Source organism: Phyllobates terribilis, unplaced genomic scaffold, assembly GCF_046119375.1.
Source record: "Phyllobates terribilis strain yellow unplaced genomic scaffold, ASM4611937v1 Scaffold_5__5_contigs__length_657084704, whole genome shotgun sequence".
Lineage (NCBI taxonomy): Eukaryota > Metazoa > Chordata > Amphibia > Anura > Dendrobatidae > Phyllobates > Phyllobates terribilis.
The window spans coordinates 434,054,572-434,073,589 of record NW_027362765.1 but is presented as its reverse complement, the minus strand read 5'-3'; the positions used below and the strand labels follow the sequence as shown (position 1 = coordinate 434,073,589).

Sequence of the window (19,018 nt, the reverse complement as noted above, 5' to 3'; positions counted from 1 at the left end):
AGTACAACACTATACCAAGAGAAGGAAAATCAGAGACAGGAGTTAAAAATGTTGTCCACTACTACGATAACCCATTCTCATTCCCCGTGTTTTCCCCCTATCAAATAGTACCATCTATACTCACCTCCCGTGGGGGCTTGAGGTTCCAGCCACAGCTCTAATTTCCTCTGGATATTTGATTTGTCCAAAGAAGGGAGAGCAAAGTGGTCACTGATTGGCCGATTGTATCTGGGCTGTGTGTGTCTAAGCCTGTGTGTGTCTGGGTGGTGGCTCAGACACACAGGCTCACTATCTAAAGACTGCAAGTACTACTATGTGACTATCTTGAATGTGACTACTTTGAATGAATATGCACTTCCCATACAAATCTGCAATGTTAATGGCTACAATAAGTAATGGCTCTGGATAATATAGGTAGAACCTATTAAAAAGGCACTTGTATTTTTTTTATTTATTGATTTATAGGTTTCTACCGCAGTCTATCCACTATGATAACCTATGCCCTTTGCTTATATGTTAGAGTGCATTTTTTTGTTCTGCAAAACCTATGATGTCTATGTGCTACTTTGTGTGATACCTTTACTTGTAGGCTGCGTGCACACAATGCGGATTTAATACGTTTCCACGGCTGCATTTCTGCTGCGAAAACTCATTAAAATCTCATGTTAAGTTGTCTGCCATGTCTCCCAATGATAATCAGCATGTGCTGTGCACATGCTGCTGAAATTTCCGCTGCCGATGATTATTGCGGAAAAATCCGCAGCATGTCCACTAATTTGGCAAAATCACCGCCATTGAGTTGCATTGAACCGCATAACATCTGCATGCATACAAGTATGCATGCGGATGTTATGCGATTCAATGCGCAGATGGTACCCGGGTCTGGAGAAGAGAAGACTCTCCTCCAGATCCAGGTACCATAGTACCTGTAGTTAAAAAATAATTGAAATGAAATAAAACATTATACTCTACTTCTGATGGCACCAAGTCTCCTCAGCGATGCGTCCTGGCTCCGCGGTGGTTTGCGATGGTGTAAAAGGACTTTCCATGACGTCATTTAGTCATGTACTGGTCACTCGACCGCTGACGTCGGCGGACGCGTGACCTGTCACATGACTAAATGATGTCACGGCAGGTCCATTTACACCATCAAGAGCCACTGGGTAGCCAGGACACATCGCTGAGGAGACCGGGGGCCATCAGAAGGTGAGTATAATGTTTTTTTGTCTTTTTTTTAACATTTTAATTCTTTTTATTTTACTATAGATGCTGCATTTAAAGAAGCAGATGGTCACAAAATATATATCCATGGCGGTTGCATGGATTTATATTGTGTGACCAAGATGTTAAGCACTTTTCCAAGTGATGCTCAAAATCGCTTGGAAAAGCGCTTGACAAAACACGTGCGGAAATGCATGTTAAAAACGCTTGACAAACGCTTCTACCTGGCAGAAAAAAAATGCATGTAAAATCTGCATGCGTTTTTTCTGCCAGGGAGATGCATAAACACTCAGGAAAAATCCGGAGCATTTCTGCATATTGACACTTGAGTTGATATTTACAGGGTCAGTGAACAATGCATGTTTTTGATTGACCATTGTGTGGACCCTGTGGCTTGTTGACCCACAAAACAGAGAAGAACAAGCTATGTAGATCGATTAAATTCTCAAACGATGAGAGTGAAACTCATTCCACCTCCCCCCTGATCTGTGGATGATGACCGGAGACATAGATGTGGGTATAAAAAAGGATTTCTATAGTTCTGAAAAAGTAATGAGAGTGAATTGCCAGAGCAACAAGTAGGACAACATGGCTCCATTAAGAGGGACATAGATTTGACTTTCTACAGGATGTCAGTTTTGGGGACCACAGCCCCAGCAGGAATAACACATATCTACTCCATTGAATAACATTGAACCTCCAGTCACTTGACCCCCAGGGATACATTTGGAGAATCCAGGTTGGGACAATTCGGTCACCTGGCTCAGTGGAGACGTTCAAAGTAGCTAGGTTGGGCATCATACTGTTGCCTGGCCAAGTTCCTAAATGGACTGTCAGCTTCCTAAGCTTGTCATTACCTCCACTCTGTGGGTGCTCGCCAAAAGCGTGGTGCCACTAGTGGGGGTTGTCAGTTCTGGAAGCCTCAGATTCGCAGCTGCTCTAATCCCAGTGAGTCAGTGGAAAGTGAGACTCTGTAACTTTGCACAATCTTGAGTATTTTACTGGGAATGTTCTATATGTTATTGTCTGTGTGGTGGCTCTATAAAGTATTGACACACTGTTTTACTTTCACCCTGTGTTGTCTGAGTAGTATTATGCCTATGGGAAAAGGAGTCCGCACCAGTGGGATGAGCCCTGGTGTGGAAGAATGCACCCACTGCCCCCTATCTCCACAGATATTATTTTAATTATGGCTATAGACACCCCTTCTTTTGATGACAGAGTTAAACAAAGAGTTTCAAAGTGTGGATAGTGGATGATTTATTCAATGTAATAAAGACAGATGTTTCTCTTGTTAAAAAAGGATATCACAGGAATCATTATCACCACTATAAGGAACACACTAAAGTTCAATATAATGTCACGTTTCCAAAAAATTCACATTTTTGGTGACTAAAGAGGTGAATAAAAAAAATTTGCCCAAAAGAAAATAAAGGATGCCCAAATACAAAGCATAGATGTAAATATATATCATGGCAATGGGTAAAATGCAAAATCCCAACACTCGTTAGAAAGGAAAGTTGGTTGAGGAAAATTGGAAAGGAAACAAAGACAAAGTCCCAGCCCCAATACATTAAATGGGAGGTAACAGGTATTTTTAGCCTGAGTATAACTGTTATAAATAAGGCACCAGATACCTGGCACCACATGACAACCTATTTGACACCCGCTCAAGATCGCCTTGTGAGTGCACTACTGATGTGTGGTTAGGACAACGCGCCTTACAAGATGTCTGCTGTAAATCACACTTGACAGCAATATTTTACAGGTTAACAGCCGAATTAACAGCTGAGCTGGGCCTGCATCAAATTCAAGGGGCCGACATAAGACATACCAATAAGTCATATGTCACTAAGGATTTAGATGAATTGGTAAACCCTCACATGAGCAGCCACCTCTTCAATGACAGTAGTCTGGCCCTCTGTTCAAAATAGAAGTGGGTCTTATTGGTGGGACCTGATTGTGGTAAAACATGTTTGTACATGAGATTTACTCGTGCTTTGACAAATATGCAAAAAAATATTTACAGAAAAGTATTAAAAATATATATAGTAGAATATTTAAAATGAATACAAGAAGAGTTAAAAGATTAAAATGTGCTTTATAAAGTTGCTGCCAGTGTTGGGATTTTGGTGACCTCACAAAGGAATCCTCTTCAAATATAAAACCAGTTATCATCTAGGGGTTAATGGGGCAGGAATCAAGGTGACTCCAATCCACTAAGATTCTCTTAAAAAGGCAATTTCTTGTTTGCAGCACCCTTAGTGGTAAAAAACATGAAAATATGATCTGTATGAACATCTATGTTAAACGCATGATAACAAATGACTAAATAAGATTTCATTAGTTCAACTATACCTGAGCAGACGACGCCAGCATCTTCATTGTGTTCACAGTTATGTACTGTAAATGGTTGGTGTGGACAGTCCCATACGTGTTGTTCATTACCAGAACATTGCACATCATCCAATACAATTAGTCCTTGTCCTTGGCCAAATGCAGCACTGCCATTAAATGCCAGAGCTTGGCCACAATTTAATTGCCGGCATACAACTTGTGCAGCATTAATATCCCAATAATCATCACATACAGTTCCCCACGCTCCGTTATAGAGGATTTCAACACGACCGTTACATTGACCATTGCCATTTACCAGTCTTAAAGACATGTCTAAACCTGAAATAAAAAAGGTAGAATGGTCATTTCCAAAATCAATTTACTGTGGAAGTTTTCACTGTTTAGGCACATCAGGGGCACTCCAAATGCGACATGGCATCAACCAACGATTTCAGCCAATTTTGAGTTCAAAACGTCAAATAACTCTCCTTCCCTTCTGAGCCCTGGTGTGCGAACAAACATTACTTTTTTTTCCACATATGGGGTGTCAGTGTACTCAAGAGAAATTGTACAAAAAGTTATATGGTGTAATTTATCTTGTTTCACTTGTAAAATAAAAAAAAAATTGGGCTAAACCACATTTTTGTCGGAAAAGTTTGATTCTTTTATTGTCACGGCTCAACGTTATAAAATTCTGTGAAGCACCTGGGGGTTCAAAGTGTTCACCACACATCTAGATTAATATCTGGAGGGGTGTAATTTCCTAAATGGGGGGACATTCCTCTGTTTAGGCACATCAGGGGCTCTCCAAATGTGATATTATATCCGCTAAAGATTCCAGACAATTTTGAGTTCCAAAAGTCAAATAGCGCTCCTTTCCTTTCTAGACCTGCCATGCGACCAAATAGTACCTTTCCACCATATGTGAGATATCGGCATACTCCAGAGAAATTGCACAACATATTTTTTGATGCATATTCTTCTGTTACTCTTGTAAAAATGCTAAATTTGGGGTTAAAAGAGAAATTTTTTTTGTAAAAATATGACTCCTTGCTCTTGGCAAAAAGCAGCATTGCTTTGAAATATAAGAGCATTGTCAAACTCTAACTACTGGCATACAACTTGCATCCCTTGTTTGACAGTAATTATCAAAACTAGTTTCTCCTGATTCATTAAAGAGGATTTCTACAGGACCACTATCTTTTATCAGCCTCAAAACCACGTCCAAAGAAAAAGATAATCAGTGACTTCCAAATACAATCTACCATGCATTATCTCAAGGGTATATTCCCAACTAACACATTTATTATTTGGATATGCCATTATTAGGTAACAGATTCAAGTCCCACCCCTGGGACCTTAATCTATCAGGATAATTAATCCTAATCTCTCTTGATAATTCATTTAGAAAAAAGAATAACATTTCTAAAATAAAATTATAATAAGAAGCGTTGAAAGTTTAAAATGTTCTTTGTTAGATCATTGCTACTGTTGAAAAACCATCAGGATTACATTATTGGGGTGTTGATGACCTCACAAAGGAATTCTGCTCCCACATAAAACCACTTACTAATTGAGATACAATAAGGTAGGAACCAAAGTACCTCAGTCCATTAAGATTTTCTTAAGAAAAACTATTTATTGTTTGAGGCATCCTTAGTGTTAGAAATTATGAAGATATGCTCAACTTGAACATCTATGCAAACAACATGAAAGGATAACAGATGACTACATAGGATTTAATCCATTCAAATATACCTGAGCAGACGACTCCAGCATCTTCATTGTGTCCACAGTTATGTACTGTAAATGGTTGGTGTGGACAGTCCCATACGTGTAGTTCATTACCAGTACATTGCACATCATCCAATACAATTAATCCTTGTCCTTGGCCAAATGCAGCACTGCCATTAAATGCAAGAGCTTGGCCACAATTTAACTGCCGGCATACAACTTCTGCAGCATTAATATCCCAATAATCATCGCACACAGTTCCCCATGCTCCATTATAAAGGATTTCAACACGGCCATTACATTGACCATTGCCATTTACCAGTCTTAAAGACATGTCTGAACCTAAAAAAATGATAAGGAATATGGTCATTTCCAAAAATAATTCACTGAAATATTGTCAAAAAAGTATTCCCATTCTGCATGAAACATTATAAAAATGTGTAATAAACAATGATAAGGCTACACTGATGGCCAGGGGCACTGAACTGGACAACTGCGGTCTGAATCGGGATGCGAGCAGTCTGGACCCTGCCATCCTTCCACCATAGATGTGTTACAGGAGTGCATTTTCTCCTTTAACTTAAAAGAGCATATTAAGAATGAAGCTGAAGATAACACTTGAAGAAGGTTAAGAATTTATTAAATGGAGAACGTCTATAAGTGGAAACAAAATTAAGTAAAGCTTTAGAATCAGACTCTGGTACCAGTGTAACTAAGGAGTACAACACTATACCAAGAGAAGGAAAATCAGAGACAGGAGTTAAAAATGTTGTCCACTACTACGATAACCCATTCTCATTCCCCGTGTTTTCCCCTTATCAAATAGTACCATCTATACTCACCTCCCGTGGGGGCTTGAGGTTCCAGCCACAGCTCTAATTTCCCCTGGATGTTTGATTTGTCCAAAGAAGGGAGAGCAAAGTGGTCACTGATTGGCCGATTGTATCTGGGCTGTGTGTATCTAAGTCTGTGTGTGTCTGGGTGGTGGCTCAGACACTCACAGGCTCACTATCTAAAGACTGCAAGTAATACTATGTGACTATCTTGAATGTGGCTACTTTGAATGAATATGCACTTCCCATACAAATCTGCAATGTTAATGGCTACAATAAGTAATGGCTCTGGATAATATAGGTAGAACTTATTAAAAAGGCACTTGTATTTTTTTTATTTATTGATTTATAGGTTTCTACCGCAGTCTATCCACTATGATAACCTATGCACTTTAATTTTATGTTAAAGTGCATTTTTTTGTTCTGCAAAACCTATGATGTCTATGTGCTACTTTGTGTGTTACCTTTACTTGTAGGCTGCGTGCGGATTTAATACGTTTCCATGGCTGCATTTTCGCTGCAAAAACGCATTAAAAACTCATGTTAAGTTGTCTGCCATGTTTCCCAATGATAATCCGCATGTGTTGTGCACATGCTGCGGAAATTTCCGCTGCGGATGACCATTGATCAAAATCCGCAGCACGTCCACTAATTTGGCAAAATCGCCGCCATTGACTTGCATTGAACCGCATAACATCCGCATGCATACAAGTATGCATGCGGATGTTATGCGATTCAACGCGCAGATGGTACCCGGGTCTGGAGAAGAGAAGACTCTCCTCCAGATCCAGGTACCATAGTACCTGTAGTTAAAAATAATTAAAATAAATAAAAAACATTATATTCACCTTCTGATGGCCCCAGGTCTCCTCAGCGATGCGTCCTTGCTCCCCGGTGGTTCGCGATGGTGTAAAAGGACCTTCCTTGACGTCATTTAGTCATGTGCTGGTCACGCAACCGCTGACATCAGCGGACGCGTGACCTGTCACATGACTAAATGATGTCACGGCAGGTCTTTTTACACCATCACGAGCCGCCGGGTAGCCAGGACACATCGCTGAGGTGACCGGGGGCCATTAGAAGGTGAGTATTTTTTTTTTTTTTAACATTTTAATTCTTTTTATTTTACTATAGATGCTGCATTTAAAGCAGCAGATGGTCACAAAATATATATCCATGCCGGTTGCATGGATTTATATTGTGTGACCAAGATGTCAAGCACTTTTCCAAGTGATGCTCAAAATCGCTTGGAAAAGCGCTAGACAAAACGAGTGCGGACATGCATGTTAAAAACGCTTCACAAACGCTTCTACCTGGCAGAAAAAAAATGCATTTAAAATCTGCATGCGTTTTTTCTGCCAGGAAGATGCATAAACACTCAGCAAAAATCCGGAGCATTTCTGCATATTGACACTTGAGTTGATATTTACTGTAACTTATTGTCTGCTAACTTTGCAAGTCAAGGAAGCAGGGTCAGTGAACAATCCATGTTTTTGATTGACCATTGTGTGGACCCTGTGGCTTGTTGACCCACAAAACAGAGAAGGACAAACTATGTAGATCGATTAAATTCTCAAACAATGAGAGGGAAACTCATTCCACCTCCCTCCTGATCTGTGGATGATGACCTGAGACACAGATGTGGGTATAAAAAAGGATTTCTATAGTTCTGAAAAAATAATCAGAGTGAATTGCCAGAGCAACAAGTAGGACAACATGGCTCCATTAAGAGGGACATATATTTGACTTTCTGCAGGTTGTCAGCTCAGGGGACCATGGCCCCTGCAGGAATAACTCATATCTACTCCATTGAATAACATTGAACCTCCAGTCACTTGTCCCCCAGGGATACATTTGGAGAATCCAGGTTGGGACAATTCGGTCACCTGGCTCAGTGGAGACGTTCAAAGTAGCAAGGTTGGGCATCATTCTGTCGCCTGGCCACGTTCCTAAATGAACTGTCAGCTTCCTAAGCTTGTTGTTTCCGCCTCTCTGTGGGTGCCCGCCAAAAGCGTGGTACCAATGGTGGGGGTTGTCAATTCTGGAAGCCTCGGAGTCGCAGCTGCTCTAATCCCGGTGAGTCAGCGGAAAATGAGACTGTGTAATTTTATACTGTCTTTGAAAATATTAAGAATATCTCTCCCCCAAGCCCCTCTTCCCCGCCTCCCTTATCAACCATCTGTCAGAGTAAAAGAAGCTCTCCATGCAAATCACAGCACACACAGGAGAGGTGGCAAACTCACTTGTCCATTCAAATTAACATACAAATGTATTTCCTAGTAGCACAAGCCTGTGATAAATATACACTCAGGTGAGGAGGATGCAGCTCCCAGCTTCAAAAAGAATTCCCTCTCACTTCCAGAGCGTCCTCATTTGGTCAGCAGAAATCTGCAGTCTCGCCGGCACCGACACAAAATATAGAATATCGGAAGTTCTTCACTTCCGATAATATTAGGACACATATTTTTAGCAGCAGGGTCTGCTAAGGAACAATACACATATTTTTCCGGATCTGTGAACACTTCCGGTGAGCCATAATGCCAAAGTACAACAATAACAGTCCAAAGCTTTGCCATGTGTGGTCTCTAAAGAAAGGTAAACTCGTAATAAAAAATATGGTATCTCTTGCGAGCTTCAGCGATCAACCAGCAAGGAGTTATCCCAGAAGTTAGGGTTTTTAATAAAAACATGAAGGGTGGAGCCTCACTCATGTGAGGTCATCACAGGGGCAGGTGTGGGCAGGTCCCCCCTTCGGCATTAAAGACTCAGCTGAAGATGGGCCCATACTCATTCCGGAAGTTACATATTTTGTAGCACCTTCCCTCCAGCTAAACTGAATCATCTCTGAGATCGGTCTAGTAAGTCTTGTATTAATCCTTTTTATTTTGGTGTAACTATATATTCTGTACTGCATTGTCTCCATTTGTAAAACCTTTGTACATTTTTCATAAACACTGCTTCCCTTTTGGATTAAATATAAAATTTAATAGTTTTGTTTGTTTTGCTCTGTAATCATTCCTCCCCCAAAGCCATATGCTACCAGTAATAACGGCGTCCGATCAGGCCTGTATTGTTATTCAAATCTGATCGTGTTTGCAGTGCATAATCGTAGTCGGGCTATCGTGAAGCTGGCAGTGACCGTATGGGGGCATATACACATATTCCATGCATTGGAATCTGGAGGTGTGTACGCCATAAACTCACTGGTCGCTTGCCGATAGCTATTTAGTGAGTAATCGGAATCGTGTGCTTGCGAATCCCTGTGAATCTGACATGCACCATCTTGGGTATTTTGCTGGGAATGTTCTATGTTATTGTATGTTTGGTGGCCCAATAAAGTATTGCCACACTGTTTTACCTTCACTCTCTGTTGTCTGAGTAGTATTATGCCAACGGGAAAAGGAGTCCGCATTAGTGGTATAAGCCCACTGACCCCCTTGTCTCCTAAGACATTATTATATTTATGGCTATAGACATCCCTTCTTTTGATGATGGAGTTAAGCAATGAGTTTAAAAGTGTGAGTTGTGGATGAATTATTCAATGAAATAATGATAGATGTTTATCATGTTATAAAGGGAGAACAGAAAAATCATTATCAGCAATATAAGGAACACACTAAAGATCATTATAATGTCACGTCCCCAAACAACTCAGATTTTTGGTGAATGAAGAGGTGAATAAAATAAATTTGCCCAAAAAAGAATTAAAGGATAGCATAGATGTAAATATTGTGGTAAAGCGACTTGCACGGCTCTCCAGAGGCAGACACATGACACACGGTTCGAGTTAAACTTCCTGCTGGTTTATTCTGTAGCATAAACTCCAGCAGTGTCCCATAAAAATAAACAGACCCTCACGGGGTTAATGGGATGACAAAAGATAAGTTATAACAGAGTCCTATATCGATCGAGGCTCGGTCTGCTCCAGGTAACTTGATAAAGTCCCAGCAAACACCAGTCCTCTGGTGTTGATCTCTGGCTTTTCCCAAACACAGCCTGGAGACCTCACTCTCCAGGCCACACACTACTCAGAGAAAAAAAAACTGACTGAACATTTAAACCTTGCTGAGCCACACCCTGAGGGGAGATAGGGGAATGGCCTCCCACCCTCTTTGCCATTCCCATAAAACCACACGCTTTAAGAGCGTTAACCCCGAGCATATAACATGCTGACAGAAATTGATTAGGTTTTAGTTCACACAGGACAGCAGCCTGAGTGACACATACCTCCTCTCGTATATCATACAAGTGAGTTTGTCACATATTTCCCCCATCTGCCCAAAGCCTGGGGTTCGGGCACTTTCCGATACCAGGCAGGAAATCCTAGAGAGGGCATCCACGTTACTGTGAAACTTCCCAGGCCTATGCTTCACGTGAAAGTTAAAGTCCTGAAGACCTAGGAACCATCTAGTTACTCTGGCATCTTTTGCCTTAACCAACAAAAAGCAGCATGGTCTGACACCAACTTAAACTTCCGGCCTAGAAGGTAATACTTAGAGTATCAACGGACCACTTTATGGCTAAACACTCTTTTTCCACTATTGCGTAGTTCGTCTCGCAGGAAGAAAGTTTCCGTCTCAGGGAGAGAAGGGGATCTTCTTCCTCATTTATCTCTTGAGAGAGTACGGCTCCTAGACCAACCTCTGAAGCGTCTGTCTGGACCACAAACTCTTTCTTAAAGTCTGGTGCGACCTATACTGGCTGTTTACACAGTGCTAGCTTCAACTGTTGGAACGTTGTCTGTTTCCTCCGCCCATTTCACCATCGTCGATCTGATGCCTTTTAGGAGATCCGTCAGCTGCGCGGTCATCATGGCAAAATTCGGGGTAAACCGCTGACAATATCGCACCATTCCCAGGAATGCTCTTAGTTGCTTCTTGGAGAGTGGTTGCGGCCAGGTCTGGATTGACTCCACTTTATTGACTTGCGGCTTTATTTCGCCTCTCCCGACCACATAGCCCAAGGTATATGGTACTTGGTCTCCTCTTTCACAACGGCACATTTTCTCGGATTTATAGTAAATCCCGCTTTGTCAGTGCATTCAGAATGGCCTGCAGTTTAGGTAGATGACTAGATTAGTCTGGGCTAAAAACTACAAGGTTTAACATGTTATGTGGAGCTAAGATCCGATCCATAGCCCTCTGGAAGGTGGCTGGGGCCCCCTGTAGTCTGAACGGCACCTGAGTGTATTGAAAGCACTCATCAGGTGTCGATAAAGCTGTCTTCTCTGTCCGTCTGGGACATGGGGATCTGCCAGTAGCCCTTTGTCTGGTTAGAGTGGTGATGTACCTTGCCGATCCAAGCCTCTCGATAAGTTCGTCAACGCGGTGCATTGGGTACGCGTTACACTTGGACACCTCAATCAGCCGGCAATAATCATTGCAAAACCTTCACTTCCATTGGGTTTTGACAGGAGGACGATTGGGCTCGACCACCAACTCTTTGACCCAACTATCACTCCGAGGTGTAGCATCCTCTTCACCTTGTCGGAGATCACCTGCCAGCGTGCTTCCAGAATCCGGTATGGCTTCAGATTCACTCTTACATGTGACTCTGAGAACAACTTCGGATTTCACTGTAGCAGTTCTCGACACTGTTGCTTATTGGCTAGCAATAGAGTTTCTGCTATAGTTACTTATTCCACTTTGCCTTCAGGGGCGGCTCCCAGGCATTGATTTTCCACAGGTTCCCGCTCCCGCCACGGCTTGATCAAGTTCACATGGTATACTTGGTGCGTTTTTTTTCGGCCAGGCTGGTGGATTTTATAATTAACTTCGCTGACTTTCTCCACCACCTCATATGGACCTTGCCATTTGGCCAAGAACTTGCTCTCGACTGTAGGGATTAGCCGCAAAATACGGCCCTCGGGCTGAAACTGCCTCAGCCTCGCCAATCGATTATAGATCCTTGCCTAGGCTTCCTGCGCCTGGAGGAGACTTCACGATTGGCATCACTTTCGCTATTCTTTCTTGCATCTGGGTGACACATTCAACGATGCTCCGGTGTGGCGTAACCTCAGCTTCCCAGGTTTCCTTAGTGATATCCAGGCCTCGTGGATGTTGTCCATACTGGAGCTCAAACGGAGAAAAAAACGTTAGAGGCTTATGGAATCTCCCTTACAGAGAAGAGCAGGAAGGACAGTAGGTAGTCCCACTCACGTCCATGCTTCTCTACAACTTTCTTGAGCATCGCTTTCAGGTTCTTGCTAAAGCGCTCTACTAAGCCGTCTGTCTGGGGATGGTAAACGGAGCTTCGCAGTTGAGTAATCTTGAGGACCCTGCACAGCTCCTTCATTACTTTGCTCATGAATGGGGTCACTTGGTCCATTAGGATTTCCTTCGGCAGACCGGTCCTGGCAAATATATGGATAAGTTCCCTGGCTATGCATTTACTTGATGAACTTCTTAGCGGTACTGCTTCTGGATACTGGGTCACATAGTGCATGATCACCAGAATGTATTGGTGGCCTTGTGCTGGCTTGAATAAGGGCCCTACTAGGTTCTTAGCAATCCTCTCAAAGGGTATCACTATCACTAACAGTGGAACTAATGGACTCTGGAAGTGGGAAGAGGGAGCGGTTATTTGGCAGGTAGGGAATTTTTTGGTAACACCCAGGCCAATAAAACCTTAAAATCGTCTCCTGAGATTTCTCGACCCCTAGGTGTCCCCCCAGAACATGTGAATGGGTAATATCCAGTACCCTCCGTCTGTATGGCCCCGGCACTAACAGCTGGTCCACTGTCTCACCGTCCCTTAGTTTAGCCACCCGATATAGAAACTCCCCTTGAACTGCAAAGTGGAGGAACCTGGTATAGACCCTCAGCTCTTGGGCAACCCCGTTACATACAGAAACCTGGTCAAATGCCCCTTTTAGGATCAGGTGGTCAGGTCCCAAACTTAAGCAGTCCTAAAGTTCTCTCCGGACTCATTTAACTCAGGGAGGTCGGCCTCCTCAGTCACCGTCTTGCCCTCATCACAGGCAGGGACGCACAGTGGGAAATTTTCCACTTTATACTTTATCGGGGGTTCTTCTCCAGAGACCTGGCATTTTCCCACGCTCCTGAGTAAGGTTTCCATCCCTCACAAGTCCCAAAATAAAGAAAAATCATGGCCCAGTATGATGGGATGTATCAGTCCTTAACCACCCCGACCTCGTGGGACTGGACACCAGAGTCGGTTCCCACTGTCACTGTGGCCACAGTATAGTCCTTGGCGTCTTCATGGATGCACCAGATGCCCACAGTTTCGGAAGGGATGAACTGGTGGGAAGGGTAGCTCTGATTTAAGGTTGCCAGACTCCCAAAGTCCAACAGTCCAAGCACCTTTACTCCATTAATGGATACTGCACATGCTTACGGCCAGTCGCTGAGTCGACAGTCTACACTGCAGGCTGAATAGGATAAGCATAATAGGAGACCTTTGATTCAAAGCTGAAGTCTATGGGCTAAGGGGGCATATGACACCTGGCGGCTACGTGACCAGGGTTTTGACACCGCTAACAGACTATCTCTTTAACAACAGTCCTTGTGGCCCTTCAGTGGGAGTGGGACACCCCCCAGTGGAGGATCAAGACCACATCCGTTGTGAACCCGCTCCCTTTTGGGTATCCCAGTAAAGAGAAGTGACTATATCGGGTTTCCCGGGGGATTTCTCAATCACCTGGTACCTCTCTACCAGGCCGATGAAGTCATCTGCATTCTGGGGATCTCCCTGGGCAACCCAAGTCTGCACCGACTTGGGAAGGGAGTGCACGATCCTATCAATCACCACCCGCTCGACCATCTGGACCGGAGTGGAAGATTCTAGCTGCAACCACTTCTGAATGAGATGCAGTAGGTCAAACATCTGCGAGCGAGGGGTTTGTCGCTGTCATACGTCCAGTGGTGGACTCGTTGGGCTCTCACTGCCATATTCACTCCCAGGCGTTCCAAGATCTCTATCTTTAGCTTGGCGAATTCCATGGCATCCTGCAGTGCCAAGTTGTAATATGCCTTTTGGGGTTCACTTGACAAATATGGCGCCAGAACCTCTGCCCACTGTTCTGGTGGAAGTCTCTCCCGATTTGCCATTCTCACAAAGACTGTCAGAAATGCTTCTATATCATCTCCAGGTGTCATCTTCTGCATGGTCCATCTTACCGCCTTCCTGACAAGGAAATCATCAGTGTGCCCTGTGGGTGGGGAGGTTGCCCTGCCATGGATGGCGTCTGCCAGAAGTTGTATCTGCTGTTGCCGCTCCTGCTGATGCTGCTGCTGCTCCTTTTGCTGCAAATTGATCTGTTGCAGGAACAGTTTGGTCATCTCCTGGTGCTGATCCTGCATGCTCTGCTGCATGCTCTGCTGGCTCCCCAAGTGCTGCTTGTGCCTCTGTTGTTGGCTCTGCACCAGGTGCTTAATGAGTTCCTCCATGCTGCTGGACTTCTCTGGCTGGTTGCTGGACTTCTCTGGCGGGCTGGCGGCCTTCACCCAGGACATCCACTGGTCTCTGTGGCATGTACACATGTTGCTAGAATCTTGCATGCACTCTCACACCAACTGTGGTAAAGCGACTTGCACGGCTCTCCAGAGGCAGACACAGAACACATGGTTTGAATTAAACTTCCGGCTAGTTTATTCTGCAGCATAAACTCCAGTAGTGTCCCAAAAAAGTAAACAGACCCTCTCGGGGTTAACAGGAAAACAAAAGATAAGGTGTGACAGAGTCTGATATCAAATGAGGCCCGGCCCGGCCCGCTCTGGGTAGCATGATAAAGTCCCAGCAAACACTAGTCCTCCGGTGTTGCTCTCTGCCTCTCTGGCTTCACCCAAACACCCTGTTTTTTATCATCTTTTTACTAGCACTTGCTATATTTACGGTTACTTTTTTACAACAGAGTATTTTTATACGTTTGTTTTACTGTGTTCTTGTGTTTCAGTCTTTTGGTGGTGTGAACACTGTTCTACACACTTGTTCACTGTGTGCATGGCCCATGTGTTTGTATTCAATTCAATTGTTTCTTGCTTTTGCAAGATTAGGGAGGTTTCCATGCACATAAAATGCCGTCCTCTGCAGCGTGTCCACATGGACTTTACCTTTTAGATCTTCTCATATAGGTACCGTACACATGATCAGGTTTTAAATACATCAGATAGGGACTGCTCTGATCTGGGTTACCTTGACGTTGGTAGAGCGGCTTAGTATACATTTTTTGCAAAAAACGTGTCAACTAAATAACCTGTTTTTAATCATCTTTTTACTAGCACTTGCTATTTACTGTTACTTCCCAGGCACTATGCTTATGGCACGTGCGCGCGTTCCCTCCCTCTTAAAGGGGACGCGCGTGCCATCCTAAAAAGTCCCCGGCCAATGGCCGGAGGACTTTTCCTGTATAAGGCACCTCCTCCAAAATGGAGGTGCCTGTGCAAGGTTGTTGTTCCGTGTGCTAACACTTGCTTCATCCCTCAGGTCCCTCTGTCTAACAGTCCAGCCCACCAGTATGTCTACAGTCTAGCCCACCAGTCTGTCCATAGTTCTGCCCGCCAGCCTGCCAGTTACCTGCCATGCCCGCCAGCCTGTCTACCTGGAGCACCTGCCAGTTACCTGCCGTGCCCGCCAGCCTGCCTACCCGGAGCACCTGCCAGTTGCCTGCCGTGCCCGCCAACCTGCCTACCCGGTGCACCTGCCAAGTAACCTGTCATGCCCGCCTGCTTGCCTACCCGGAGTGCCTGTCTGGCTATCAGCCGTACCTGCCTGCTTATCTACCCAGACCACCAGCCAGCCCGCCTGCCGTGTTCATCCGCAGTACCAGTCACCTCCTGTCATCTGACCCGTGGGAGTCGCCTGCTCTCACACAAGGTTGGTCCCACAGTGGCACCTGGCTCACCTGCCCGGTCCCTCCCTGGTTCACGGAGTTGACTAAGCCACCATGTGACCTGGGTCAGGCTGAGTAGGCACTTAGTTATGCCCCTCTGGTCCCTACTTGCAGCGAAGCACAGAGGTTCCACCACCTGGACCCGTAACAGTTAGCACAAGCCATGGAACCCGGTGGCCCCCAGGCTCCTTCGCTCTCTGACCTGTACCAGGAGGTCTCAAGTCAGAGATCCCAACAGAAAACTATCCTGTCCTATCTGCGTACTGTCAACTCCCACCTGAACACGCTGTCCACCCCGTCAGTGTCCGTCTCTAGCTGAGCGGCACTCGCTCTGGCAGCACCTCAACCCAGTGGCGCTGTGGCACCTGGCTTTGGACCCTGGCTCTCTGTGCCTCCACGTTTCGGTGGTGACCCCGTCTTATGTCGAGGCTTCATAAATCAGTGCACTCTGCACTTTGAACTCCTGGCACACCAGTTCACCTCCAACGGGGCCAAGGTGGCATTCATCAAGTCTCATCGGGGAGGCATTGGCATGGCTAAACCCTCTGTGGGAAAGAGGGGATCCCCTGGCATCCGATCTTCTGGCTTTCCTCGCTGCCTTCCAAAAGGTCTTCGAAGAGCCCGGACGAAAATCCTCTACTGCCTCCTCACTTCTCTGTCTCCGCCAAGGGAGTCTCACTGTGGGCCAGTATGCCATATGTTTCCGAACCCTCGAATCTGAACCCTTGACGACTTGGTGTCATTAGCTACCCGGATTGAAATCGTGTTCTGGAACGTACCAAGGAGGAAACCCAGGAGGGAAGATTTCCGCGTCTCGATCCAACATTTAAAAGCCAGCCTCGCAACCTGCAATTCCCCGGGTGTGTTCGCCTGAGCCTATGCAAATTGACCAAACCAAGGTGGTCAAGTCTCGCCTGGAGAAGCGCCGAGCCGAGGGGAGTTGCTTCTACTGTGGCAGTATAGAGCATCCGATCCGTTCCTGCCCAGTGAGGCCGGGAAACTCCAGTGTCTAGGACCGCTCAGAGAGGTCGTCCTAGGCAAGAGTAAATCCTCTCCGTCCTTGACTCTGTCCATTTCTATTTCCAGTGGTGAGACCCGCTTCTTCAAGACTGCCCATCTGGATTTCGGAGCCGCTGGGAATCTCATTCAACAGGCTGTTGTGGAGCAGTACCAGATTCCCACCGTACGTCTTGCTGAACCATTGGAGGTTGCCTCCGTGGATGTGAGGCTTCTTCTAGAGACCATCTTGCTCACCTGTAACCCTTCAGGTGGGAATGCTGCACTCAGAGAAGATCTCCTTTCATATTCTGTCCAGTCTCTCTCACCCCCTCTTGCTTGGTCTACCCTGGTTACAAAGACATGAGCCCGTCCTGAATTGTAGATCTGGTGAAGAGCTCTGTTGGGGAGATCAATGCCATGAGTCCTGTCTGATTCCAGTTCATACTGCTTGTCCCCAGTCTACTCCGGCTAATCTACTTGGTCTGCCGGCACCCTACTCGTCCTATGCGTACGTCTTTGACAAAAAGGAAGCGGAGACACTACCATCTCAAAGGCCTTATGATTGCCCCATCGACCAGGTACCTGGTGCTTCTCCTCCCCGCGGGTGAATCTGCCCCTTGTTGCTGGCTGAGACCCGGGCCATGTCTGAGTACATAGAAGAGAATCGTGCTGGGGGATTTATCCAGAAATCCACCTCTCCGGCTGGAGCAGGATTCTTCTTCGTCAAGAAGAAAGACGGCTCTCTACGTCCGTGTATTGATTACAGAGGCCTTAACCAGATTACCATCAAAAATAAGTACCCCCTGCCTCTCATCTCAGAGCTGTTTGACTGCCTTAAAGGTGCGAATAACTTCTCCAAGCTCGATTTTCTTGGGGCGTACAATTAGGTCGGATCCACCAGGGAGACGAGTGGAAGACGTCATTCGACACCCGGGACGTTCACTACGAATATCGCGTGATGCCCTTTGGTCTCTGTAATGCTCCAGCCATCTTCCAGGAGCTGGTTAAAGACATCTTCCTTGATCTCGTGTATTCTTGCGTGGTGGTGTACCTGGACGATATCTTGGTTTTCTCTCCGGATCTGCCCTCACACCGGAGGGATGTTCGTCAGATTCTACTAAGGCTCCGGAAGAATTGTCTAAACGCTAAATTCGAGAAATGCCTCTTTGAGCAGACCTCCCTACCGTTCCTGGGCTATATTATCTCCAAGACTAGTCTGCGGATGGATCCCGAGAAGGTATCTGCCGTCTTAAAGTGGGCCCGACCGGAGGGGTTGAAGGCAATTCAGCGATTCCTGAGCTTCGCAAACTATTACCGCCTCTTCATTCCTCTTTTCTCCTCCCGGACTGATCCCATATTCGCGCTCACCCCTAAAGGAGCAAATCCCATGGAATAGACTTCCGAAGCGGAGAAGGCCTTCGTCTCCCTTAAGCAGGCCTTCTCTTCCGCTCCTCTGCTGCACCGTCCGGATTGCAAGAAGCAGTTCTTCCTGGAGGTTGATGCATCCTCCTCCGGAGTCGAAGCGGTCCTCACCCAGAAATCCTCGTCTGGGAGAATGGTAACCTGCGGCTTCTTCTCCAAGCTCTTCTGCTTGTCCATGCACAACTACTCCATAGGAGATCATGAGCTGCTGGCCATCAAATTAGGGCTGGAGGAATGGCGCTACTTGCTGGAGGGGGCTCTGCACCCGGTGCTCATCTACACCTCGCTTATTTGCAGAATGCCCAAAGACTAAATCCGCGTCAGGCCAGGTGGTCTCTATTTTTGGCCCGATTCTGCTTCACTCTGCATTACCATCCCGGCGAACAAGAACATTAGAGCTGACGCTCTATCCCGCTCATTCTTGTCTTAGGTTGGGACGATCCAGTCGCCTGGCCACGTTCCTCAATGGACTGTCAGCTTCCTAATCTTGTCATTACCTCCTCTCTGTGGGTGCCCGCCAAAAGTATGGTGGTACTGGTGGGGGTAGTCAGCCCTGGAAAACTCGGAGTCGCAGCTGATCTAATTCTGGAGAGTCATCCTATAATGAGACTCTGTATTTTAC

At 45.5% G+C, this 19,018-nt stretch overlaps 2 protein-coding genes across 2 annotated transcripts in view; both read right to left on the bottom strand.

The window, feature by feature from the left end:
• Positions 1-4,497, bottom strand: part of LOC141271608 (scavenger receptor cysteine-rich domain-containing protein DMBT1-like) — a 210,488-nt gene extending 205,991 nt beyond the window's left edge. The window contains exons 1-2 of the mRNA XM_073681652.1: positions 4,470-4,497; positions 3,580-3,897 (exon numbers count right to left, since the gene is read on the bottom strand). Of these exons, the coding sequence (XP_073537753.1) occupies positions 3,580-3,897; positions 4,470-4,497 (346 nt within the window). The remainder of the gene's footprint in view (positions 1-3,579; positions 3,898-4,469) is intronic.
• A 695-nt stretch (positions 4,498-5,192) lies between these two features.
• The window catches only part of LOC141271607 (scavenger receptor cysteine-rich domain-containing protein DMBT1-like), a 92,048-nt gene continuing 78,222 nt past the window's right edge, over positions 5,193-19,018 (bottom strand). Inside the window, exons 5-6 of the mRNA XM_073681651.1 lie at positions 5,317-5,634; positions 5,193-5,254 (exon numbers count right to left, since the gene is read on the bottom strand). Of these exons, the coding sequence (XP_073537752.1) occupies positions 5,193-5,254; positions 5,317-5,634 (380 nt within the window). The remainder of the gene's footprint in view (positions 5,255-5,316; positions 5,635-19,018) is intronic.